The sequence below is a fragment of the Dendrobates tinctorius genome, unplaced genomic scaffold, assembly GCF_039654945.1.
Source record: "Dendrobates tinctorius isolate UK_male_01 unplaced genomic scaffold, ASM3965494v1 ptg000312l, whole genome shotgun sequence".
Classification (NCBI taxonomy): Eukaryota; Metazoa; Chordata; class Amphibia; order Anura; family Dendrobatidae; genus Dendrobates; species Dendrobates tinctorius.
Genome location: NW_027361979.1, coordinates 4924076 through 4947329, shown reverse-complemented (window position 1 = coordinate 4947329; position 23254 = coordinate 4924076). Strand labels below are relative to the sequence as shown.

General features: G+C 43.7%; 1 protein-coding gene across 1 annotated transcript in view; it reads right to left on the bottom strand.

Annotated features, from left to right (window-relative positions):
* Window positions 1-23254, bottom strand: part of SYT2 (synaptotagmin 2) — a 224737-nt gene that overhangs the window by 27544 nt on the left and 173939 nt on the right. The window contains exons 6-8 of the mRNA XM_073561058.1: window positions 9220-9387; window positions 3051-3218; window positions 2549-2666 (exon numbers count right to left, since the gene is read on the bottom strand). Of these exons, the coding sequence (XP_073417159.1) occupies window positions 2549-2666; window positions 3051-3218; window positions 9220-9387 (454 nt within the window). The remainder of the gene's footprint in view (window positions 1-2548; window positions 2667-3050; window positions 3219-9219; window positions 9388-23254) is intronic.

Below are 23254 nucleotides of genomic sequence, written 5' to 3'. Positions count from 1 at the left end.
TGATGTACAAACCCATCATGGAGCACTAAGTAAGATGCTCATCATGGATATGTTTGTCACATAGCGCTGAGGAGCATATCTACACTCTCCTTCTTGTTCATATTTTTGGTGGATTATTCAATAAAGCCATGCATTCTTTTATTTGGATCGTGGGAGCTGGATTTTTCTTTGTTGTCCCTTTATTACACACAGATCGTGTGATCAGTGCACCTTGTGGTGAGTTAGCTGAACTTTTCTTTTTCATTCATATGTTGCTATGCCTGCAACACCTCTTTACTGTATATGGATTTAATCTTTTAGGGACCAGAATTCTGAAGTAAAATACCTTAATTAGTCACAATATTATGGAGCTACTACTGAATTGCGGAAAAATATTGCAACTTATTAAGATGTTTCATTGCAACATTGGACGTTTACATTCTGTCGTTTGGCAGATTCTGTCAGTGAAAAAAATTGGGCATCAGCACTGCTCCATTGAATAACATGGGTCAGAGTGGCATCCAACAAAACAATGGCTAACACTCGTCTCATGTACAGTGGGGCAAAAAAGTATTTAGTCAGTCAGCAATAGTGCAAGTTCCACCACCTAAAAAGATGAGAGGCGTCTGTAATTTACATCATAGGTAGACCTCAACTATGGGAGACAAACTGAGAAAAAAAAATCCAGAAAATCACATTGTCTGTTTTTTTTTCATTTTATTTGCATATTATGGTGGAAAATAAGTATTTGGTCAGAAACAAGCAATCAAGATTTCTGGCTCTCACAGACCTGTAACTTCTTCTTTAAGAGTCTCCTCTTTCCTCCACTCATTACCTGTAGTAATGGCACCTGTTTAAACTTGTTATCAGTATAAAAAGACACCTGTGCACACCCTCAAACAGTCTGACTCCAAACTCCACTATGGTGAAGACCAAAGAGCTGTCAAAGGACACCAGAAACAAAATTGTAGCCCTGCACCAGGCTGGGAAGACTGAATCTGCAATAGCCAACCAGCTTGGAGTGAAGAAATCAACTGTGGGAGCAATAATTAGAAAATGGAAGACATACAAGACCACTGATAATCTCCCTCGATCTGGTGCTCCACGCAAAATCCCACCCCGTGGGGTCAGAATGATCACAAGAACGGTGAGCAAAAATCCCAGAACCACGCGGGGGGACCTAGTGAATGAACTGCAGAGAGCTGGGACCAATGTAACAAGGCCTACCATAAGTAACACACTACGCCACCATAGACTCAGATCCTGCAGTGCCAGACGTGTCCCACTGCTTAAGCCTGTACATGTCCGGGCCCGTCTGAAGTTTGCTAGAGAGCATTTGGATGATCCAGAGGAGTTTTGGGAGAATGTCCTATGGTCTGATGAAACCAAACTGGAACTGTTTGGTAGAAACACAACTTGTCGTGTTTCGAGGAAAAAGAATACTGAGTTGCATCCATCAAACACCATACCTACTGTAAAGCATGGTGGTGGAAACATCATGCTTTGGGGCTGTTTCTCTGCAAAGGGGCCAGGACGACTGATCCGGGTACATGAAAGAATGAATGGGGCCATGTATCGTGAGATTTTGAGTGCAAACCTCCTTCCATCAGCAAGGGCATTGAAGATGAAACATGGCTGGGTCTTTCAACATGACAATGATCCAAAGCACACCGCCAGGGCAACGAAGGAGTGGCTTCGTAAGAAGCATTTCAAGGTCCTGGAGTGGCCTAGCCAGTCTCCAAATCTCAACCCTATAGAAAACCTTTGGAGGGAGTTGAAAGTCCGTGTTGCCAAGCGAAAAGCCCAAAACATCACTGCTCTAGAGGAGATCTGCATGGAGGAATGGGCCAACATACCAACAACAGTGTGTGGCAACCTTGTGAAGACTTACAGAAAACGTTTGACCTCTGTCATTGCCAACAAAGGATATATCACAAAGTATTGAGATGAAATTTTGTTTCTGACCAAATACTTATTTTCCACCATAATATGCAAATAAAATGAAAAAAAAGCAGACAATGTGATTTTCTGGATTTTTTTTTCTCAGTTTGTCTCCCATAGTTGAGGTCTACCTATGATGTAAATTACAGACGCCTCTCATCTTTTTAAGTGGTGGAACTTGCACTATTGCTGACTGACTAAATACTTTTTTGCCCCACTGTATATGCTGGTGTGAAAGAGACCTTAATGTTAGAGTTCAAAAGCCAGAGATTGCACAGTTGAGATTAATAACAGCATGCCTACAATACTTCTGATTTTCTATCAGATGTTGCTACACCTGACTTTCTTATCATGTAAGTCAACTATGTGATTATCGATGTGGATTCGGAGTTGAATCCACAATAATTGCTGCTAACAGAATTGAGATTAGACACATTCTTAAATAGATTGTTGTTTCTATTTCTAACCTTCTGTACAGTATAAATGACAGTTGTACTTTTTCCTGATTGCTCACTATGAATAACTTTTCTACTTATGTACTAGCTTTTATAACTGAGGCCTATAGTGATACCGATTTACCAATGTAAAAAAAAAAAACAGCAACAATGGAGCACGGAAATAATCTCACCTGACAATCCCCCGACATCCATCTTTTTCAGATTTTTGGCTTCTAGAATGCAGACAGTCAGTTTTCCAGCAGTTGGAACATATCGTAGGGAAATACAGATATCTCCAAGTTTCTCTGGCTGGGGGTAAATAAGTAAAAGCAAATTATTTTGAGGTAGAGATCTTTCAAAAATACCTTATGTGGCTTCAACATTTTTGAAATTGCTGTCACACTCGGGTCAGAAGAGTCATGGGCCTGTCCAAGCATTGCCATCGCCGTACTTGTTATACAGCCATCTGTCTGCGCCCTTTGAAACATGTAACTATTACTTTGACAATGAAGCATAGGTTCCTGATTGGATGTCTGACCTTCTTGAGTGTCACAACTAACTTCTGCAGGGGTATTGATTCTGAAGGCACTGGTGGAACTGGCGCATGGGATAAAATGTTTGGGGCTACCAAACACTGTGCCACTCTAATGTAGACATTCACTATTAATTGTGTTAATTGTTAATGTAACACACCTCTTCCTTTTCTGCGCTCTGCAAGTCTCTCCATTCTTCTATTGGCTGCCCAAGGTCTACAGTATTCATCGCGACCTTCACCTCTCCAATGATGTCGTGTTTAGAAAATCGATCAAAGTCATATATGGACATACATAGGGTCTTTCCTCCAAGCTCTTGATATGGAATCTAAGGTGAAATAAAGTTCAAGTTAAATGTGAAAAGTTCATCTCTTCAGGAAATCCTACAGCCTGCAATATCCCTGCTGCCACCTTTCTACCCCCACTCCAAATCCCCACGTTCTGTCCCCTCCAACATGTCAGCCTGTGAGGGCTGGGTCCTCGCCCCCTCTCTACCAGTCTGTCATTATTAGTTTATTCATTGTAGTTTATATTTGTATTTTGTATATAACGCCTTCTAATATACAGCACCATGGGTTTAACAGTGCTTTAAGAATTAACAATAATATAGTGAAAATGACGTTCTCCTTTGAAGTTTTTGCTTTAAAAGAGTTATCCAGGTTGATTATAAATATCTGCAGTTACTTTAAATGACTGCAGATGCTGTAACCCTCACAGCACACACAACAAGAGCTGTCAGGACTCTCTGGTGCTGGCGGTGAGACCAAAAGGTCATACGAGTGCCAGTGTGCAATATCTATAATTCTGGCCATATCCCGACCAGACATGTATGGCCTTGCTCAATTCACTCATATTGAGCTAGGCCGCGCACATATAGTCAGAATGTGGTGGGAAGTATGTATATTGCATACTTGGAGGTAACATGACCACTCGTTCTTGCCTCTGGCACTGGAGAATCACCACAGCATGTGCTGTGCGCGATGTGAGGAATCGCAAAGTTTGCAGTCACATAAAGTTAAAGACTTTAATGAAAAAACCTGTACAATCCGTTTAAGCTACTGCCTTAACACCTGAAATCATTTTTTAATGTCAGTCCACCTACCTCTAACTTTATCATTGGTGCCAATATGCACCATGACTGCTGGGTCCTTTGCGGGGACTATCAGGGTAATCTATCAATACAATCTGCGATGTGATATACTTCAGCTCCAGGAACATACCGATCAATGAACCAGGCCTTTGTGGCAGAGTTCCCTGCCTGTTTACCTAATAACTTAATCCCTTTACTAGTACCTGTACCCATGCTCTTACTCCCCCTTTACAAGAGCAGACAATCCTCCGACTTTCTTAGGACAAGCCTTGCTGCAACTTGCTGGAGTCTAAAGGTTTGCATGGTGGCTTCCTATGACCTACGGTACATGCTTATATAGACGACTTAGGAGGGTTGATTCCCTGTAAGACAATATCTTCTTTTGATGTATGTTTTGTGTTCTTGGAGTTATTTTTGTTTTAATAATTATACACTTTTCTCCGTACGTAACATGATATAAATAATAAACTTTAAGAGAATCAGTTTTTTTCCATTTAATTTGAGAACAGCATATTGTAGAAACAGATACCTTGATTTCAGTGATGTGTTACTTACTTGGTTGCTCGCTGTAGTTTTCATAAAGTTACTGTTTTATCAGCAGGAGATGATCTCTACAGGACTAGTAAAGCTGATGCCATGTAGTCCTTTATATTCATGAGCTCTGTATAACACTACCCCTACTACTGATTAGCAGCTTTCTGTCTATGCACAGTGTAAAAAGAAGGGTACCAATCAGTGGTGTGGGTGGGGTTATAAAGAGCTGAGCATTCATAGAACTGGTAGATCTGCAGCAGAAATAATAGTGATTTTAGAAAAAAATATAATACCCATCCCCGTAAGTGATACAACACTATAGTCAGGTTTTCTGCCCCTATATCATGCTGCTCTCAGATGTGGTAGAGAAAACCTGATGCCAGATTGCTTTAAAGAAAGACATCTGGAACTGTTTATAAAATACTACTGATAAATAATCTGTTTCTAAGTGTACTGTGAAAGGATGACTGACACTGTAAGTGAGGGGGGATATGTGTCATGGAGATTGCTTTCTTCCATGATCTAAAACCCATAACTTTCTCTCAAGCATACTATGTGCTAAAGGGGTTAACCAGCCATGATAAGGGACTGGATTTTTTTGGTGAGTAGGTGAGAGATGGGCGGGACACCTACTCGCCATATCTCCACCTCAAGGGTGTGACTGGGGAGTTAAATGTTCAGCCACTGATTTTTTTTCTCTGTGTTGTACGTTTGGAGAGGAAAGTCTCCAGATGGTGGCTCCAGGTTGAGCTGAAGTCTTGTAGTGTCCTCTGCAGGTGTGTCCAGCCAACACAAGGACTTTTGCTATATTTTATCTTTTGCTTTGACATTTTGCCAGAAAGGCCATGTTTATTTTGTTAAACCCTGCCATGGTTTATGCTGTAGTACAATAAACCAGGTGATTTACACAAGAAGCGTTCCTGTGTCTACCTTTGCAAGCAGTCAAGTGAGTCACCCCCTCACAGTTGGTATTTTTAATGCGGGCAACGATTCAGAAACGTGCATAGTGGCTGTAGACGAATTGCATATCCCGGGTAAAATCCGCCATCCTACACAAGACGTCCGGCAGCATAGAGGAGCTTGTCAAGCATCTGATCCAAGTCCAACAGCAACAACAACTGGCAAGTCAACAACAGCAGCTGGCTCAACAGGAAACTAACAAACTGTTGGCACAGCAACTTCAACAGCAGCACCAACAGCAGAGACAGCAACAGGAGGCGCTAATGTGGCAGATGGAACTCCTTGCAGAGGCCGTTTGTGGGAGGCTGGCAGTCCTTTCCCCCACTCCAGGTGATGACTCGTACCTCTGGAAAGCAGTAAGATGAGTCATGCAAAAGATGACCCTGGGGGATGATGTGGAGACTTTTCTGACTGTTTTTGAAATGGTGCTGACGCCGTATTTGTCGGGAGCACACTAAAAGCTGTATTATGACTTAGCACTCCAGGATGCCAAAGAATACGCCAAACTAAAGACTGAAATCTTGGCATGCCTGGGAGTAACTACGTCCGTTAGAGCTCAGTGAGTTCACTGCTGGGTGTATGCTGGTGACAAACCCCCTCGCTCGCAGATCGTCGACTTGTTGCATCTAGTCCCAAAGTGGTTGCAGCCAGAGACTTCCACTCCTGCCCTGATGGTCGAGTGAGTGGTGATGGACAGGTTCATCCACTCCCTTTTCAGGCCAATACAAACCTGGATTACCAAGGGTGACCCACGGAATTTTGACAACCTGGTTAGCCTAGTAAAGAGATATCAGGTAGTGGAGAAATCCCTCGGACCAGACATTGCAACTTCCCCGTACTGGGATACCCAAAGGGAGGTGTGCTCACCGCGGAGAGCATTTAGATCCGCAAATGGGGAACATGCCAATCCCGCTGAGGGCTCCTCTAAGGTTATTATTAAGGACGCTGTCTGTTGTCGATTTCACAATCCTGGACACGTAGCCGCCTGGTGTCATATGTCCCCTCAATCAATGGACTGCAAGCTAGACAGGCGTGGCTGCTATTACACCGACCTGCAGTGTGGACTGTCAACCAGGCAAGGGGCCGCAGGCATGTACCTTGTCCTTCAATCGGATACTGATTCTTGGACTCTGGAAGTCTAGTGACCTTAATCAGTGCTACATTACTCCACCAATTGATCCCTGATAAGGTTGTGGGTGCCCACTGCATACACGGAGATGCCATGGACTACCCTGTGGCCAGGGTATCCATGGGAACAGACTGTGATACTAAGTCCCATAAAGTTGGGATGGTAAAAGACTTAATACATCCTGTCATACTGGGGAGGGATTTTTCATTATTATAGAACTTGTGGAAAAAGGGCTGTACAGAGTATCTCGGACAGAAGCCAGATCCCTCGGGAAGAGACTCCATCAAAATCAAAGATGGAGGAGTTTCCCCTAGGTTTCCATGCTGGAGAGGGGGATGAGACAGTGACAGAGGACCCCAACTTCCCTGAGTTAGAAGTGCCCAAAGAGAACTTTTGGACTGCCCAACTTAGGGACCTTACCTTAAAGAGGGCATTTGATAATGTTAATGTACTGTATGTAATAGGGTTGCTCAAGAGTCGGGGGCTGATGCCAGGTTCCCACACTTTGCAGTCCATGGTGATTTATTGTATCAGGTCACCAAACTGAGGGGAGGTGAGAAAGTGGAGTAGTTGTTGGTTACAGGGCCGGCCCTACAAGCAGAGGGTTTTAGACATGGCCCATTCACATGTTTTGAGGGGACTTCTGGGGGTAGCGATAACTTAGGAGAGAGTAATGCGGAAGTTCTATTGGCCAGGATGTCGCCAGGAGATCCTAAACTACTGTAGGTCCTGCCCCACCTGCTAGTTAACCGCTCCCTCTTCTCACTTCTGAAGTCCCTTAGTCCTGTTACCTGTAATTGAGGTCCACTTTGAGAGAATTGACATGGACCAAGTGGGTTCCCTAGTTAAGTCTGCATGGGGGCATCAGGACATTCTAGTGGTCATGGACTATGTGACCCGGTACCCTGAAGCGATGCCACAAAGGAACTCTTTGGCCAAAAGTATTGCCCGGGAGCTTGTCCATATTTTTGATAGAAAAGGCCTGCCAAAGGAGATTTTGATGGACCAGGGAACCCCCTTCATGAGCAAAGTGATGAGAGAGCTGTGCAGAGTCCTCTAGATTGCCCAGCTGTGAACATCAGTTTACCATCCACAGACTGATGGCCTTGTAGAGCGCTTTAATAAGACCTTAAAGGCCATGCTCAAGAAGGTCATGGAGAAGGATGGTTGAGACAAGGACTATCTGCTTCTGTTTCTGCTCTTCTCCATCAGAGGAGTTCAGCAAGCCTCCACTGGCTTCTAGCCGTTCAAGTTCCTGTAGGTCGACATTCACAAGAGCACCTGGACATCGCCAAGGAAACCAGGGAAGCCGAGGTCATGCCACACTGGAGCATCATAGAGCATGTCACCCAGTTGCAGGAGAGGATGGTGAAAATAATGCCTATCATAAGGGAGCATCTTCTCCAGGCACAGGAAGCACAAGCAAGGGTATATAGCCGATCAGCAAGGCGGAGGCAGTTCCTTCCCTGGGACTGAATGCTAGTGCTTATTCCCATGGTGGAGAGCAAGTTCTTAGTCAACTGGCAAGGCCCATTTGAGGTGGTGGAAAAATTGGGTGAGGTGAATTACAAGGTACACCAGCCCGGTCAAACGAATCCACACCAAGTGTATCATGTGAACTTGCTCAAGCCACACTGAGATCGAGAATCGCTGCAAGCTATTTGCCTGGGAGCTCGTCCCGAAGCCATAGTGGAGGAGGTCACAATTGCAGAGACTCTTAACGGTGACCTGGAAGCAACAGTGTTGGGAACTGCTGCAGCGGAACCGTGACCTATTCTCGGAGTTCCCAGGGCGTACACTGGTGGTGGGGAATGATGTGTTAATAGAGCTGCATGTAAGGGTAAACTTCAAGCCCCATAGAATTCCCGAAGCACGTCAGGAGATAATATCAAATAAGATTAAGAGAATGCTAGATCTTGGGGTGATAGAGGAGTCAAAAAGTGGAGGTTGAGTCCCATTGTCCTTGTGCCGAAGCCCGACGGAGAGTGGTGGCTTTGTGATGACTAACACAGGCTGAACGAGGTGTCCAGTTTTGATGCGTATCCAATGCCCCACATTGACGAACTCATTGAGAGACTTGGACCCGTGAAGTACATTACAAATCTTGACCTGACGAAAGGCTACTGGCAGATTTCCATGTCCCAGAGTGCCAAGGAGAAGACGGCCTTCTCAACACCTGATGGGTGTTTCCAGTACACCAGAATGCCCTCGGACTGCAGAGGGCCCCAGCTACCTTCCAGAGGGCTAAGGATCGGATGTTGGCTCTGCATAAAAAGTATGCCACAGCCTACCTTGATGACATTGCGTTCTTCATGATGCTTAGCAAGCCTTTACAAATCAAATGCCACACTGGGGATGTGGGAAGGTAAGAAATTTGAGGGTCCTCGCCTAGCAACCAAGAACCACTGACGTTGCTCTGGATTAGTCATGCGAGTCAATCCGCTCATCTCTACTTATTAGTTTAATTCTCATCAGTGTATACATTATATTCCTTCTTACCCATTTTATTACTATAGATAGCAATGCTATTATCTTAACATTGATTTCACATATGAATTTCACACCTGGCAGTTTTTCTTTTTAGCTATAATACATAACAGAAAATGGTTGATTTACCTTAAAATTGAAAGTCTCATTGAAAATTGGATTAAGTGTCTTGCGATGTACTTTAGTCTCATACTTCTTCTTCTTATCTGGTAAAAAGAAGACTTTTACATAAGGATCCGAAGTTCCTCCCATGTCCAATGCAGGTAGTTCAGTTGCCTGTATGACACCAACTTGCATCTGTTAAAAAATAAAAAACAAACAGCAGTTAATACATTTTGTGTTTGCATGTCATCTTTCTTGTTTATATTGTTTCTCAAAAAGTAGGCAAATATAATTTAAAAGTAATATCCAAAATATATATCTACACTTTACATTCAATAATACGTTGCTAGAGGTGTACTCTTGTCTCTTCTCCAAACAAAATATCTTCGTATCTCCATCCCATTTGTCTCCAAAGTATTTTCTTTGCTTTAATTACTAAAAATGTGTTATATGCAAAAACAGCATCCTGTGCTCTCTTCATAGGACGATTCACATACAATATGCCTTAACCCAAAATAAAAATAAATAAATGTGACAACACTATTGCCTTTCCCCACCAACAATTACATTATATGAGTGAGGTGACAAAAGGGATGCCCCTCCCCACTTTGAAACCTCTTTCTTGACAGCGGTATCTGTGAGGTAAACTGCCGCGATTGGAGTTAGGTACAATTACGGAAGTTACTGTTGAGCACCGGCTGTATAACACAAGCTGGAACCTGCACTGTTGGGAGTAGGCTCAGTTCGTAAGCCCTCTTCATTCATGCTATACGTAATTGCATGGTAAAGTCACCAAAGGATTAATGACACAGTCACATTTTTCAAGTCTGTCATGTATCACTTTATGTGAAAATAGCTTAGTGGAAAAACAACATTTTGTAAAAAATATAGAAAAATTTATATCCTCTGCTTATTCCTAAAATTGGACCTGTTAGTCATTAATCTGTATATGAATTTACCAATCAGAGTTTGAGGTTTAGTAGTAGATGTGTCTATAAATACATGAAAAAATCATGAAACCACAAAAACACTGGTGCACGCCCTTATCATCTCCCGCCTCGACTACTGCAACCTCCTACTCTCTGGCCTCCCCTCTGGCACCACTCCAGTCCATCCTACACGCTGCTGCCCGACTAATCCACCTGTCTCCTCGCTATTCCCCAGCCTCCCCCCTATGCCAGACCCTTCACTGGCTTCCTATTGCCCAGAGGCTCCAGTTCAAAACCCTAAACATTACATAGAAAGCCATCCACAACCTGTCTCCTCCATACATCCGTGACATGGTCTCCTGGTACCTACCTACACACAACCTTCGATCCTCTCAAGATCTCCTTCTCTACTCCCCCTTATCTCTTCTTCCCACAACCGCATACAAGACTTCTCCCATGCTTCCCCCATACTCTGGAACTCTCTACTCCAACACATCAGACTCTCACCAACAACGGAAACCTTCAAGATGAACCTGAAGACCCACCTGTTCCAACAAGCCTCCAGCCTGCAATGATCCTCAGTCAACTAAACCATCGCACAACCAGATCTACCCTCTCCTAGTGTATCCTCAACCTTCCCTGTAGACTGTGAGCCCTCGCGGGCAGGGTCCTCTCTCCTTCTGTACTTGTGTGTCTCTTGTGTTACACATGTTTATTGTACTTGTCTATATTTCTCCTTCTCACATGTAAAGCGCCATAATAATAATAATTTACATTTTACAAAACTGAATTTTTTTATATGCTTGTAAGACACCACACAAAACAGATGATAATAATCCTTCACAATAATTTGATTAGAGAGCTAGGGAGAGAGTTGTCTCAGGAGATTAGAAATAAAATTATAGACACACTGTACATGTTAAAGGTAAAGGCTATGAGATCATCTCCAAACAGCTTGATGTTCCTGTTACTACAGTTCCACATATTATTCAGAAGTTTAAGGTCTAAGGGTCTGTAGCCAGCCTCCCTGGAGGTAGTTTCAAGAGGAAAGTTGACAATAAATGAAGTATCAGATAATATGTATGGTAAGAAGGAGACCAGAACAAATTGCAAAGAGATAAGAGGTGAACTCTAAAGTAAAGGTACATCAGTGTCAGATTGCACGATCTGTTGCTGTCTTGGCCAAAGTGGACTAGACGGAAGATGACACGGGAGAAAACATCTGTCAACAACAAATAATAAAAATGCAAGACTTAAATTTGCCAAAATGTATATTGCCAAGCAACAGAGCTTCTGGGAGAATGTCCTTTGGACAAATTAGGCAAAACTGGAGATTTATTGAAAGTTACATCAGCTCTATATTTATAAAAATAAAACATACAATGAAAAGAAAATTGTACATAGTGTGAAACATGGAAGAGGATGGGTTATGTTTCTGGCTGCTTTGCTGCATCTGGCAGAGAAAGATTTGAATCTGTGCAGGGCACAAAAAAAATCTCAAGACCATCAAGGCATTCTGGAGCAAAATGTGCTTCTACTGTTAAGTGTCAGAATGCTTTGCCTGACTCACAGATCATTGCTCCTCCTCCCAAAACATAGTTTAAAACAACAAAGAATGACTAAAGCCCCAGTCACACACAGCAATCTCGCTAGCAAGATCGCTGCTGAGTCACAAGTTTTGTGACGCAACAGCGATCTCACCAGCGAGATCGCTGTGTGTGACAGGTATCAGCAACCGACCCCCTGTCGGGTATCGCTGATCATTCTTGAAAGCTCTGGACTTTTTTTTGGGTCGTTGGTCTCCCGCTGGCCGGCGGGAGAGCAACGACCAGCGAGCAGGAGCTGGTAACCAAGGTAAACAGCGGGTTTCTAAGCTCCGCGCGGCGCTTAGAAAACCTCTGTGTACCTTAGTTACCAGTGCGCTGGTGCAGGGAGCTGGTAACCAAGGTAAACAGCGGGTTTCTAAGTGCCGCGTGGCACGGCGCTTAGAAACCCGCTGTTTACCTTGGTTACCAGCTCCCTGCAACAGCGCGCTGGTAACTAAGGTACACAGCGACGCGCCCACCCAGCTCACCAGCGATCATGTAGCGACACACCAGCGATCCTGACAAGTTCATATCGTTGTCGGGATCACTGGTGAGTCGCTATGTGTGTCGGGGCCCTAAGAGCAAAGCATTGGACTCTGCTGAAGATGACTTCTGTGAGCAATGATCTACAGTAAATCCAATTGAACATTTATGGAATGAGCTGAAATATGCAGCCTGGAGAAGGCACCCTTCAAACTTGAGACAGCTGGGGCAGTTTTCTCACAAGGAGTAGGTCAAAACAACTGTGGACAGGTGCAAAAGTTTCATTGAGAGTTACTGAAATTGTTTGCAGTGACGGTCTCAAAAGATTGTGCAATGGAATATTTAGTTAAGAGTATTATCATTTTTGTCCAGGACAGCTTCATTAGTTTTTTATTTTCTGTTGATCCACAATTCAAAAGCAATTTCTGATTTTATCTAATTGATAGTAGATTTTTATTAAAAAATAATTTTTGTCAGTTTCAATTTGTTTCTGTGACTATTGTATTTTTTTCACTTTAACAGAAGTGAACATTTTTTTCCATGTGTCTATATACACTGCTCAAAAAAATTAAGGGAACACTTCAATCACACATTGGATCTTGATGAACGGAAGATTCAAATTGAACACCTGTTCTCGCTGAGAATGAAATAAAGTCTGAATGATCAAAGGAAGTCAAAATCATAAACCAAATTAGGGATGGATTACAAATCATCCCAAAAGTCAAAGAAAAAAAATGTAAAACACTGGAGCAACCAATTTGCATGAATTTTATCATGGCAACTCATAATATGATTCAGTGGTGTGTCTGGCACTCATATGCATTCTAGACAATGTCTAGACATGCTCCTGATGAGATAGCAGATGGTGTCCTTCGGGACTTCCTGCAGACCTGGATCAGGGCATCGGTTAAGGTCCTGGACAGTTTGTGGTGATAGATTATGACCTTGGTTTCAAGTATGTCTCATTTTTGGGAAGTTCTAAATTGGATTGGGGTCTGGAGAAAGTGAGGGCCAGTCAATCAGAAGTAGTCAGAGTCCTGGTTTGTGCTCAGAAAGGTGAGTGTACCATTCATTCAAATATACTGACAATGTTATGGGGACATCAGCTCCAAATAGAAACGTGTCTATGCTAGATGTGTGGTGAAATTAACGCGACATTGTGAGGGCACTATGAGTGTGTTATTAAAATTTGTAAATATATGGGCAAAAAGTGTGTGTAATGGTCTACAGCTAAAGAATAGTGTATATTTGGGTGAGAGGAGTGTGTGAAGTGTGTGGAGATGAGGAGAATATAAGTGGACATTAGTTATGATAACAAATATACATTAAACGGTCTTGATCATCTGCTGTTCAAATGCAAAAGTGAAAATAAAGGAAGAAATACAGTAGTAGAAATTGTATAGGGGGAACCTATTTTCGTAAAGGAAGACTTTAAAGGATTATACCAGGTCAGGTGACACCTGTGTTGCAGTGACTAAATATAAAAGGCCTGGCTAGGCCTAGAAGAGGCAGCTGGTGCCAGAACCTGAAAAAGGACAGGTTGTGTGGCTGCTACGTGGTCTTAAAGCCACCATCGCCACAGAAGAGCCCAGCAGTGATCAGATGCCAGAGAAGGCCTGAGATGAGAGGAAGATCAGTGACCTGAGCTGATAGGAATATCCATGACCATAAGCAGTGCCAGTAGAAGATCTTCACCCCATGCCAGTAGAAGTTTCGTACCCAGCGCAAGTAGAAGACCGTGATCAGAACCGAACCAGGCTCGGGCGACAATACAGCTATAGCAGAGAACCATTCCTATGGGCCATTACTTCCAGTGCAGATGTACGGTACAGTGTGTGGGTTATGACCGTGCTGCTTCAGAGAACGAAAACAGACAGTGCCTGTAGAAGATCCGCACACCGTGCCAGTAGAAAATTCGTACCCAGCACCAGTAAAAGACCCTGACCAGATCCGAACCAGTCCCGAGACACGATCTGGCTGTAGTAGAAGACCGTTCCTCTGGGCCGTTACTCCCAACGCAGAAGTACGGTACAGGGTGTGGGCTTGGGCTTCAGGGAACAGAGACGGCGAGTGCAACGAGCACACTGAATACCCAGTGACTCGAATATCAAGGACTTGTGGCCTAGAGGGAAATACCGGCGACCCCCTGCTAGTGCCAGTGTAACAATCAGAGGTGTTCATACAGACTACAACGGAGACGGGCCTAGTACTGAGAGTAATGCCTGTGAAGTTGAGGAATAAAGTAATTTAGATGTTAGATAATAACAGTGTATGTAATAGATTGTTGCATTGATGTTGTACTTTGATGTGTCATAATATACTGTTTTAATCCTGTTACTGTAACCCACTAAATAGTGCTTCCTTGTGTATATATATTGCACACCCTTTGGAATAAATAACTGCAATCAATCGCTTCCTATAACCATCAACAAGCTTGACAAAATTCTCAACTAGAATTTTGGACCACTCTTTTTTGCAAACTTCTGCAGTTCTCTCATATTTGAAAGGTGCCTTCTCCCAACAGCAATTTTAAGAATATATTTATCATATGGCTTGATGGCTTAAACTCTTTAAGAAATCATAGACTCCAATCTTTTGACCAATTAAACAAAAAAAATACATGATCTTTGACATAATTATGAGTTATACTAGTAGTAAGTTTATTAGAATCAAAGAAATAATTGAGAGAAAATCTACATCTGCGTAGATGAAGAATGTACAGTGGGGAAAAAAGTATTTAGTCAGCCACCAATTGTGCAAGTTCTCCCATTTAAAAAGATGAGAGAGGCCTGTAATTGACATCATAGGTAGACCACAACTATGAGAGTCAAAATGAGAAAATAAATCCAGAAAATCACCTTGTCTGATTTGGCAAGATTTATTTTGCAAATTATGGTGGAAAATAAGTATTTGGTCATTAACAAAAGTTCATCTCAATATTTTGTTATATATCCTTTGTCGGCAATGACAGAGGTTAAACATTTTCTGTAAGTCTTCACAAGGATGGCACACACTGTTGGTGGTATGTTGGCCCATTCCTCCATGCAGATCTCCTCTAGAGCAGTAATATTTGGGCCTGTCACTGGGCAACACGAACTTTCAAATCCCTCCAAAGATTTTCTATGGGGTTGAGATCTGGAGATTGGCTAGGGTTCCTGCAGCTGCTGGGCATTCTAGAGTGCCGGCTACTTAAGGCAATGAATATTCACTGCATTCCATGACCATAGGCATGGAAAGCAATGAATATTCCTTCCCTTTAGTAACGGCACACATGAAAGCCGGCAGCTGCAGGAACCCGGCGGCTGATGCTAACACTGTGCTGGCTAAAGAGCAATGAATACTCAATGAGCTCCACACACATAGTCCCGGCGTGGAGAACAGTGAGTATTCCGGCAGCTGTCCTTGGCAATTTGTAAGCAGCACATGACGTCACTGCCATGTGCTGCTTACAAGCATAAAGACGTCACTTCTCTGCTGTCCAGAATCCCGGAGTGTCTATCAGCCATATCTTCCTTCTCCTCTCGCTTCCTCAAGCTCAATGTGGACAAAACTGAACTCATCATCTTTCCTCCATCTCACAGATCTTCCTTACCTGACCTATCTATCACAATTAATGACATCATGCTTTCCCCAGTACCGGATGTCCGCTGCCTCGGGGTAACCCTTGACTCTGCCCTGTCCTTTAAACCACAAATTCAAGCTCTTTCTACCTCCTGTCGCCTCCAGCTCAAAAATATTTCCAGAATCCGTCCTTTCTTCAACCCTCAATTTACTAACATGCTTGTGCATGCCCTCATCATCTCCTTCCTACTGCAACATCCTTTTCTGTGGTCTCCCAGCTAACACCCACGCACCTCTCCAGTCCATCCTTAACTCTGCTGCCTGACTAATTCATCTCTCTCCTCGCTACTCCTCTGCTTCTCCCCTCTGCAAATCTCTTCACTGGCTTCCATTCCCTCAGCGTATCCAGTTCAAATTACTAATACTGACCTACAAGGCCATCTATAACCTGTCTCCCCCATATGTCTCTGAACTAATCTCCCATTACCTTCCCTCACGTAATCTCTGGTCATCCCAAGACCTCCTTCTCTCCTCCACACTTATTCGCTCCTCACCCAACCACCTCCAAGACTTCTCCCGAATAGCCCCCATCCTCTGGAATTCTTTGCCCCAACATGTCCAACTATCAACCACATTCGGATCCTTCAGACGGAACCTGAAAACCCACCTCTTCAAGAAAGCCTACAACCTGCAATGACCCCACTACCTCCTCACCACTACCAGAGATATCACCTCAACCAACACCGAAACTACTGCAACCCACGAACCTACTGTCTCCTTCCCCACCATCCTGTAGCATGTAAGCCCGAAAGGGCAGGGTCCTCTCCCCTCTGTATTAGTCTGTCATTGTAAGTTTGTTTACTGTAAGTGATATCTGTAATTTGTATGTAACCCCTTCTTATGTACAGCACCATGGAATCAATGGTGCTATATCAATAAATAATAAAAATAATAATAATAATAAAGCAGCTGCTGGCACCGGAGCAGGACGCTGTGAGGGCGTGGACGGAAGTAGAAAGCTTTTTTTTTCTGATGGGGGCCATGCTTACCAGGATGGGGAAGGGGGCCAATCATAACAGGATAAGGAAGGGGCCATGCATACCAGGATAAGGATGGGGCCATGCATACCAAATTGGGGATGGGGGCCAATCGTACCAGGATAAGGATGGGGCCATGCATATCAGGATGGAGATGGGGTCTCTGCATACCAGGATAGGGATTGGAGCCATGCATACCAGGACGGAGATGGGGTCCCTGCATACCAGGATAGAGATTGGGGCCATGTATACCAGGATAGGGACTGGGTCCATACATACCAGGATGGAGATGGGGCCCTACATACCAGGATAAGGACAGGTCCCTGCATACCAGGATGGGGATGGGGGTCAATCATACCAGGATAAGGATGGGGCCATGCATACCAGGACAGAGATGGGGGCCTTGCATACCAGGATGGGGATGAGGAGACCATGCTTACAAGGATGGCGATGAGGAGGCCATGCATACCATGATAGGGATAAGGGACCCATGCATACCAGGATGGGGGATATTAAGTACAGAATTTACCACATGTTTTGTTTCAATTTTTTAATGATTTCCTCCTCTAAAACCTAGGTGCATCTTATGGCCCGGTGCCTCTTACAGTCCGAAAACTACAGTCATTTTCAGCTGTATACACCTATTGGAGGCAGACACCAAGATGCAGTAGACTATGCTGCCCACCTCAACAAGCTGTATAGAGGTGAAAATGATATACAGTGACATGTAATGTTTGGGCAGCCCTGGTCAAAATTACTGTTATTGAGAACAGCTAAGCAAGTTGAAGATGAAATGATCTCTAAAAGGCTTAAAGTTAAAGATGACACATATCCTTTGCCTTTTAAGCAAAAAATATATATCTATCTAATATATAAAGCTCAATGTGTGTATGTATGTATGTATGTGTGTGTGTACACGTGTGTGTGTGTGTATGTCCGGGATTGGCATCCGCACCGTCGCAGCTACAGCCACAAAATTTGGCACAGTCACACGTCTGGACCCCGAGAGTGTCCTAAGCTATGTTGTGAGGTGAAATTTTAACCCCGCGCGTTCCAATTGACCAAACAATTTTGCCCCTATCTACATAATGGGGAAAAAGTGTGTGTATATTAAGCCCCGCCCCTCATTATGATGTCATAATGGTTGCCATGGTGACGCTGATGTCATCATAAGTTGCAAGCCCGCTGCTCATTATGATGTCATAATGGTTGACTGATGGGTAAATGGGCACTGGACTATGGGATGGAGGATATGTATGACGGGTATATGGGCACGGGACTATGGGATGGAGGATGTGTGATGGGTATATGGGCACTGGACTATGGGATGGAGGATATGTATGATGGGTATATGGGCACGGGACTATGGGATGGCGGATATGTATGATGGGTATATGGGCACGGGACTATGGGATGGAGGATATGTATGATGGGTATATGGGCATGGGACTATGAGATGAAGGATGTGTGCTGGGTATATGGGCACTCGACTATGGGATGGAGGATATGTATGATGGGTATATGGGCACGGGCCTATGGGATGGTGGATATGTATGATGGGTATATGGGCACGGGACTATGGGATGGAGGATAATTATAATTTGATATAACTAACCACAGTTAGTTACTATGCCCGGGCAGCGCCGGGCTCTTCAGCTAGTATATATATAAAATTGAATGTGTGTGTGTGTGTATATATCACCAACCAATCACGAAGCATCTTTCATTTCACCAGAGCTGTTTAAAAGAAGCTGAGCTGTGATTGGTTGCTATGAGCAACAGTTTTCCTTGAAACCAATCACTAAGCATCTTTCATTTCACCAGAGCTGTTTAAAAGAAGCTGAACTGTGATTGGTTGCTATGAGGAACAGTTTTTTCACTCTACGATAACACCTCAGCAGTCAGTGACCGGGTGGGAGAAATCTAGCATCTCCGTAAACATAAGCTCCCAGCCAATGTCTGCCCCCCAGAAAGCAGCAGAGAGCACATGACAGAAATGAATCACCCCCTCCCTGCCCATATACCAATCATACATCCTCCATCCCTTAGGCACATCTTACCTCTTAAAGGTCCGGTATGAAAGTTAAGGCAAATCCATCCAGTGCTTTGGTTTGACCCCAGGCCTCTTAAAGGGATCCCCAGTATGGAAGTTAGGACAGTTCCACTCAGCGCTGTGGTTCTGACCTCAGGGTCTCTTAAAGGGATCATTGGTATGGAAGTTAGGGCAATTCCACTAAGTGCTCTGGTTCTGAAGCCAGGCCTCTCTTAAAAGGATCCCCAGTATGGAAGTTGGGACTGTTCCACTCAGCGCTGTAGTTCTGACCCCAGGGTCTCTTAAAGGGATCATTGGTATGGAAGTTAGCGCAATTCCACTAAGTGCTCTGGTTCTGAAGCCAGGCCTCTCTTAAAAGGATCCCCAGTATGGAAGTTGGGACTTTTCCACTCAGCGCTGTAGTTCTGACCCCAGGGTCTCTTAAAGGGATCACTGGTATGGAAGTTAGCGCAATTCCACTAAGCACTCTGGTTCTGACCCCAGGCCCCTCTTAAAGGGATCCCCGGTACAGAAGTGAGGGCAAATCCACTCTGTGCTTTGGTACTGACCCCAGGCCTCTCTTAAAGGGATCTCCAGTATGGAAGTTAGGGCAAATCCCTTAGCACTCTGATTCTGACCCCAGGCCTCTCTTAAAGGGATCATTGGTATGGAAGTCAGGGCAAATCAATCCAGCCCTTTGGTTCTGATGCCAGTCCTCTCTTAAAGGGATCCCCGGTATGGAAGTTAGGGCAATTCCTTTTCTTTTCAAAATTCTTTTTATTAAAGAGTAAAAATAAGACATTCACATAAAGGTTACGATTCCTACACGTGAAACGGGATTAGGTAATGTGAAATGAGCGGTTGATAGCAGTATGAGAACAAACAAGGTGAGAAAAGAGGTCCGCACCATGATAGTGATTCAGTCCTCAGAGAACCGGACGAACCAGTTATGGTGCGGAGTGTAAGTCCATTGCAAGAATAAAGTAATACATATTTGAGTCCGTTCAGGTGTACCAATCTTGCCTGAAAATCAAAGTAAACCAAAAGCAAAACACAAAACAAATATCCTGGAATAAAAAAGTAAAAAAATATATTGCAAAAATTGCATGAAGGTAGTAATAATAGTAATAATAAGGGTATTTAGTTAACATAATTTTGATCAAAATAATGTAGAAGCCATCCCGCCACGTCACGGCAACCCGGCAACGTGTTTTCTCTGTGTAAAGGTCATGTGTTCATATGCAATTACATTTTGCATGCACATTAATTTACTTTTTCTGCTCAGACCCAGTTTCTCATTTGTTTCATTGTGCATTCTGTGCATATAAGGGTGTGACCGCCCTGTTTCTGAGTTGGAAAATTCATCCTGTCTGGCCTATACTATTACTGGTGGTTCAGTCCCTCTGTCCTTGTTCACATTTACGTCACTTGACAAGTGGAAAGGTTTTAAATACAAGAGTTAGGACTGTCCCACAAGGGTTGCCGTGACGTGGCGGGATGGCTTCTACATTATTTTGATCAAAATTATGTTAACTAAATACCCTTATTATTACTATTATTACTACCTTCATGCAATTTTTGCAATATATTTTTTTACTTTTTTATTCCAGGATATTTGTTTTGTGTTTTGCTTTTGGTTTTCTCTGTGTAAAGGTCATGTGTTCATATGCAATTACATTTTGCATGCACATTAATTTACTTTTTCTGCTCAGACCCAGTTTCTCTTCTGAAAATCAAAGTGTAAAGAATCATCTATAGATATAAATATGAATAAAAAAAAAAAAAAGGAGAACAGAGAGTAAGACTAAAGAGAGAGGAATGGAGATAAGAATCGGTACAGTAAGAGGGGAAATAGTTGGAAAGGGGGAGGATGAGGATAGGGGAGGGGGGTAGGCACGGTAGGCTGTGGAATGCGACAAAGTAAGATTTAATTTATTTAGTAAGGGATGAGGATCTATAGTATTCCATGGTTGCCAAATGTCCAGGAAGGAAGCCTTAGCGTGGTTCACCAGGGACACCGTTTCTGCCACATGATAAAGCAAGTGAACCTTATCCTGGAGTTGCAGTAAAGTTGGAAGGTTAGTAGTTTTCCAGTGGACCGGTATTAACAATTTGGCCGCAGCAAGAATATGTTGGGCCAAAATCGATGCCTTTCTATGTTCAGGCCAGATCAAGAAATTCAATAAAGCTGTCTCTGGTTTCAGACTCAGTTTTTTCTGTACCACGGTATTAATAAGGCGCTCAACTTGTTGCCAGAATTTAAGGATGATGGGGCATTGCCACCAAATATGGAAATAGCTGCCAGTACCCATTCCACATCTCCAGCACGTAGGTGCTGCATCTGCACTCCAACCAGAACTCCGGAGTGGTGTATGAAACCATCTCGTGATTATTTTGAAAGAGTTCTCCTGTGCTCGGACACACTGGATCGGGCCATGGGAGTGCTTATAAATATAAAGAGTCTGGGCCGGTGTGAAGTGATAACCTAAGTCTCGTTCCCAATGAGAAATATATGCTCTCTTCGGGCAGGTATCAGAGGTCAATAGGGTCCGGTAGACAATAGAGAATATTTTCTTGGGTCTAGAGATTCTGGTGCAAAGCATTTCATAGTTAGTTAGAACTCTGGCTAGATTGGTATGTTTAATATGTCGTTTTATAAATTCTTTGATGGAGCCGTATTGGACAAAGTTTAAAGATGATAAACTTGGGTGATGCTGCAATTCCGCTAGAGGGGCGAGCGATCCTTCCTGTAGTAAATGATCAATAGAAATGTTAGAGTACTTTAGACGATCTCTAGTTTGCCCTGAGTGTGGCATTGAATGGGCTAGAATGTCCGAGAGTCTAAGTAAGGGGGAGAGAGGTGGGGCTAAGATGTCTATGGAGTCTTGCCATATTTTGAGTGTGGCTTTAGTATGTGAATTTAGTAGAGGAGTGTTAGGTCGATTATGGGACTGTATTAGGAAAAGGGATCTGAGAGGAAGGGGGGCAAGTGCCTCCTCAACCTCGATCCACTGCCTATCTTTGGAACCTCGTAGGATGTCCACCGTCCTAGACAAGATTGCAGCTCTATAGTAGCGTCTGATGTCTGGTGCGCCCATCCCCCCACATGTCCTTGGGAGCGTCAGCAAGCGGTAAGATATGCGGGGCTTTTTACTCTTCCACATATATATGGAGAAAAGGGAGTTCACTTTCTGAAGATAAGACAATGGTATTTTTATGGGTAACATCTGAAATAAGTAGGTAAATTTAGGGAGAATCAGACTTTTCATTATATTCTTCCTCCCCATCCATGATAGATAGGAGTCTCTCCACTGCTTAATGAGACTTACTGTGGAGTCAAGTAGAGGGAGAAAATTCAATTTAAATAAATCCCGGTCTGATCTACCTATCTTCACCCCAAGATATGTGATATGGGACTTAGGCCAAGTGAACGGGTATAAGTTTTTCAGTTTTGTTAGGGAGTGTGTGGGGACATGAAAGTCCAGAGCTTCCGATTTGGACAAATTTATTTTGAAATTAGAGAGGTTGCCGTATTGCTCCACTAGCGCTATCAAAGCAGGGAGACCCTTTAGAGTTAGGGCAATTCCACTCAGCGTTCTGGATCTGACCCCAGGCTCTCTTAATGGGATCCCCGGTATGGAAGTTAGGACCGTTCCACTCAGCTCTCAGGTTCTGACCCCAGGCTGACGGGATGATATGGGATATTAGGGGTAGTAGTCCGGTGGCTCTGGCTGACAGGATGATGTGGGATATTAGGGGGAGTAGTCTGGTGGCTCTGGCTGATGGGATGATGTGGGATATTAGGGATAGTAGTCCGGTGGCTCTGGCTGATAGGATGATGTGGGATATTAGGGGTAGTAGTCCGGCAGCTGTGACGGGATGATGTGGGATATTAGTGGTAGTTGTTCGGTGGCTTTGACGGGATGATGTGGGATATTAGCAGTTCAGTGGCTCTGGCTGACGGGACAATGTGGGATATTAGGGGTAGTAGTCCGGTAACTCTGGCTGACGGGATTGTGTGGGATATTATAGTGAATGTGGCTATGCGGAGTGGGCGGGGCTATACAATCAGCTTTATATATATACTAGCTGAAGAGCCCGACGCTGCCCGGGCATAGTAACTAACTGTGATTATAATTATCCTCCATCCCATAGTCCCGTGCCCATATACACATCATACATATCCATGATCCAATAGTCGAGTGCCCATATACCCATCACACATCCTCCATCCCATAGTCCCATGCCCATATACCCATCACACATCCGCCATCCCAAAGTCCCATGCCCATATACCCATCATACATATTCGCCATTCCATAGTCGAGTGCCCATATACCCATCACACATCCTTCATCTCATAGTCCCATGCCCATATACCCATCATACATATCCTCCATACCATAGTCCCGTGCCCATATACCCGTCATACAT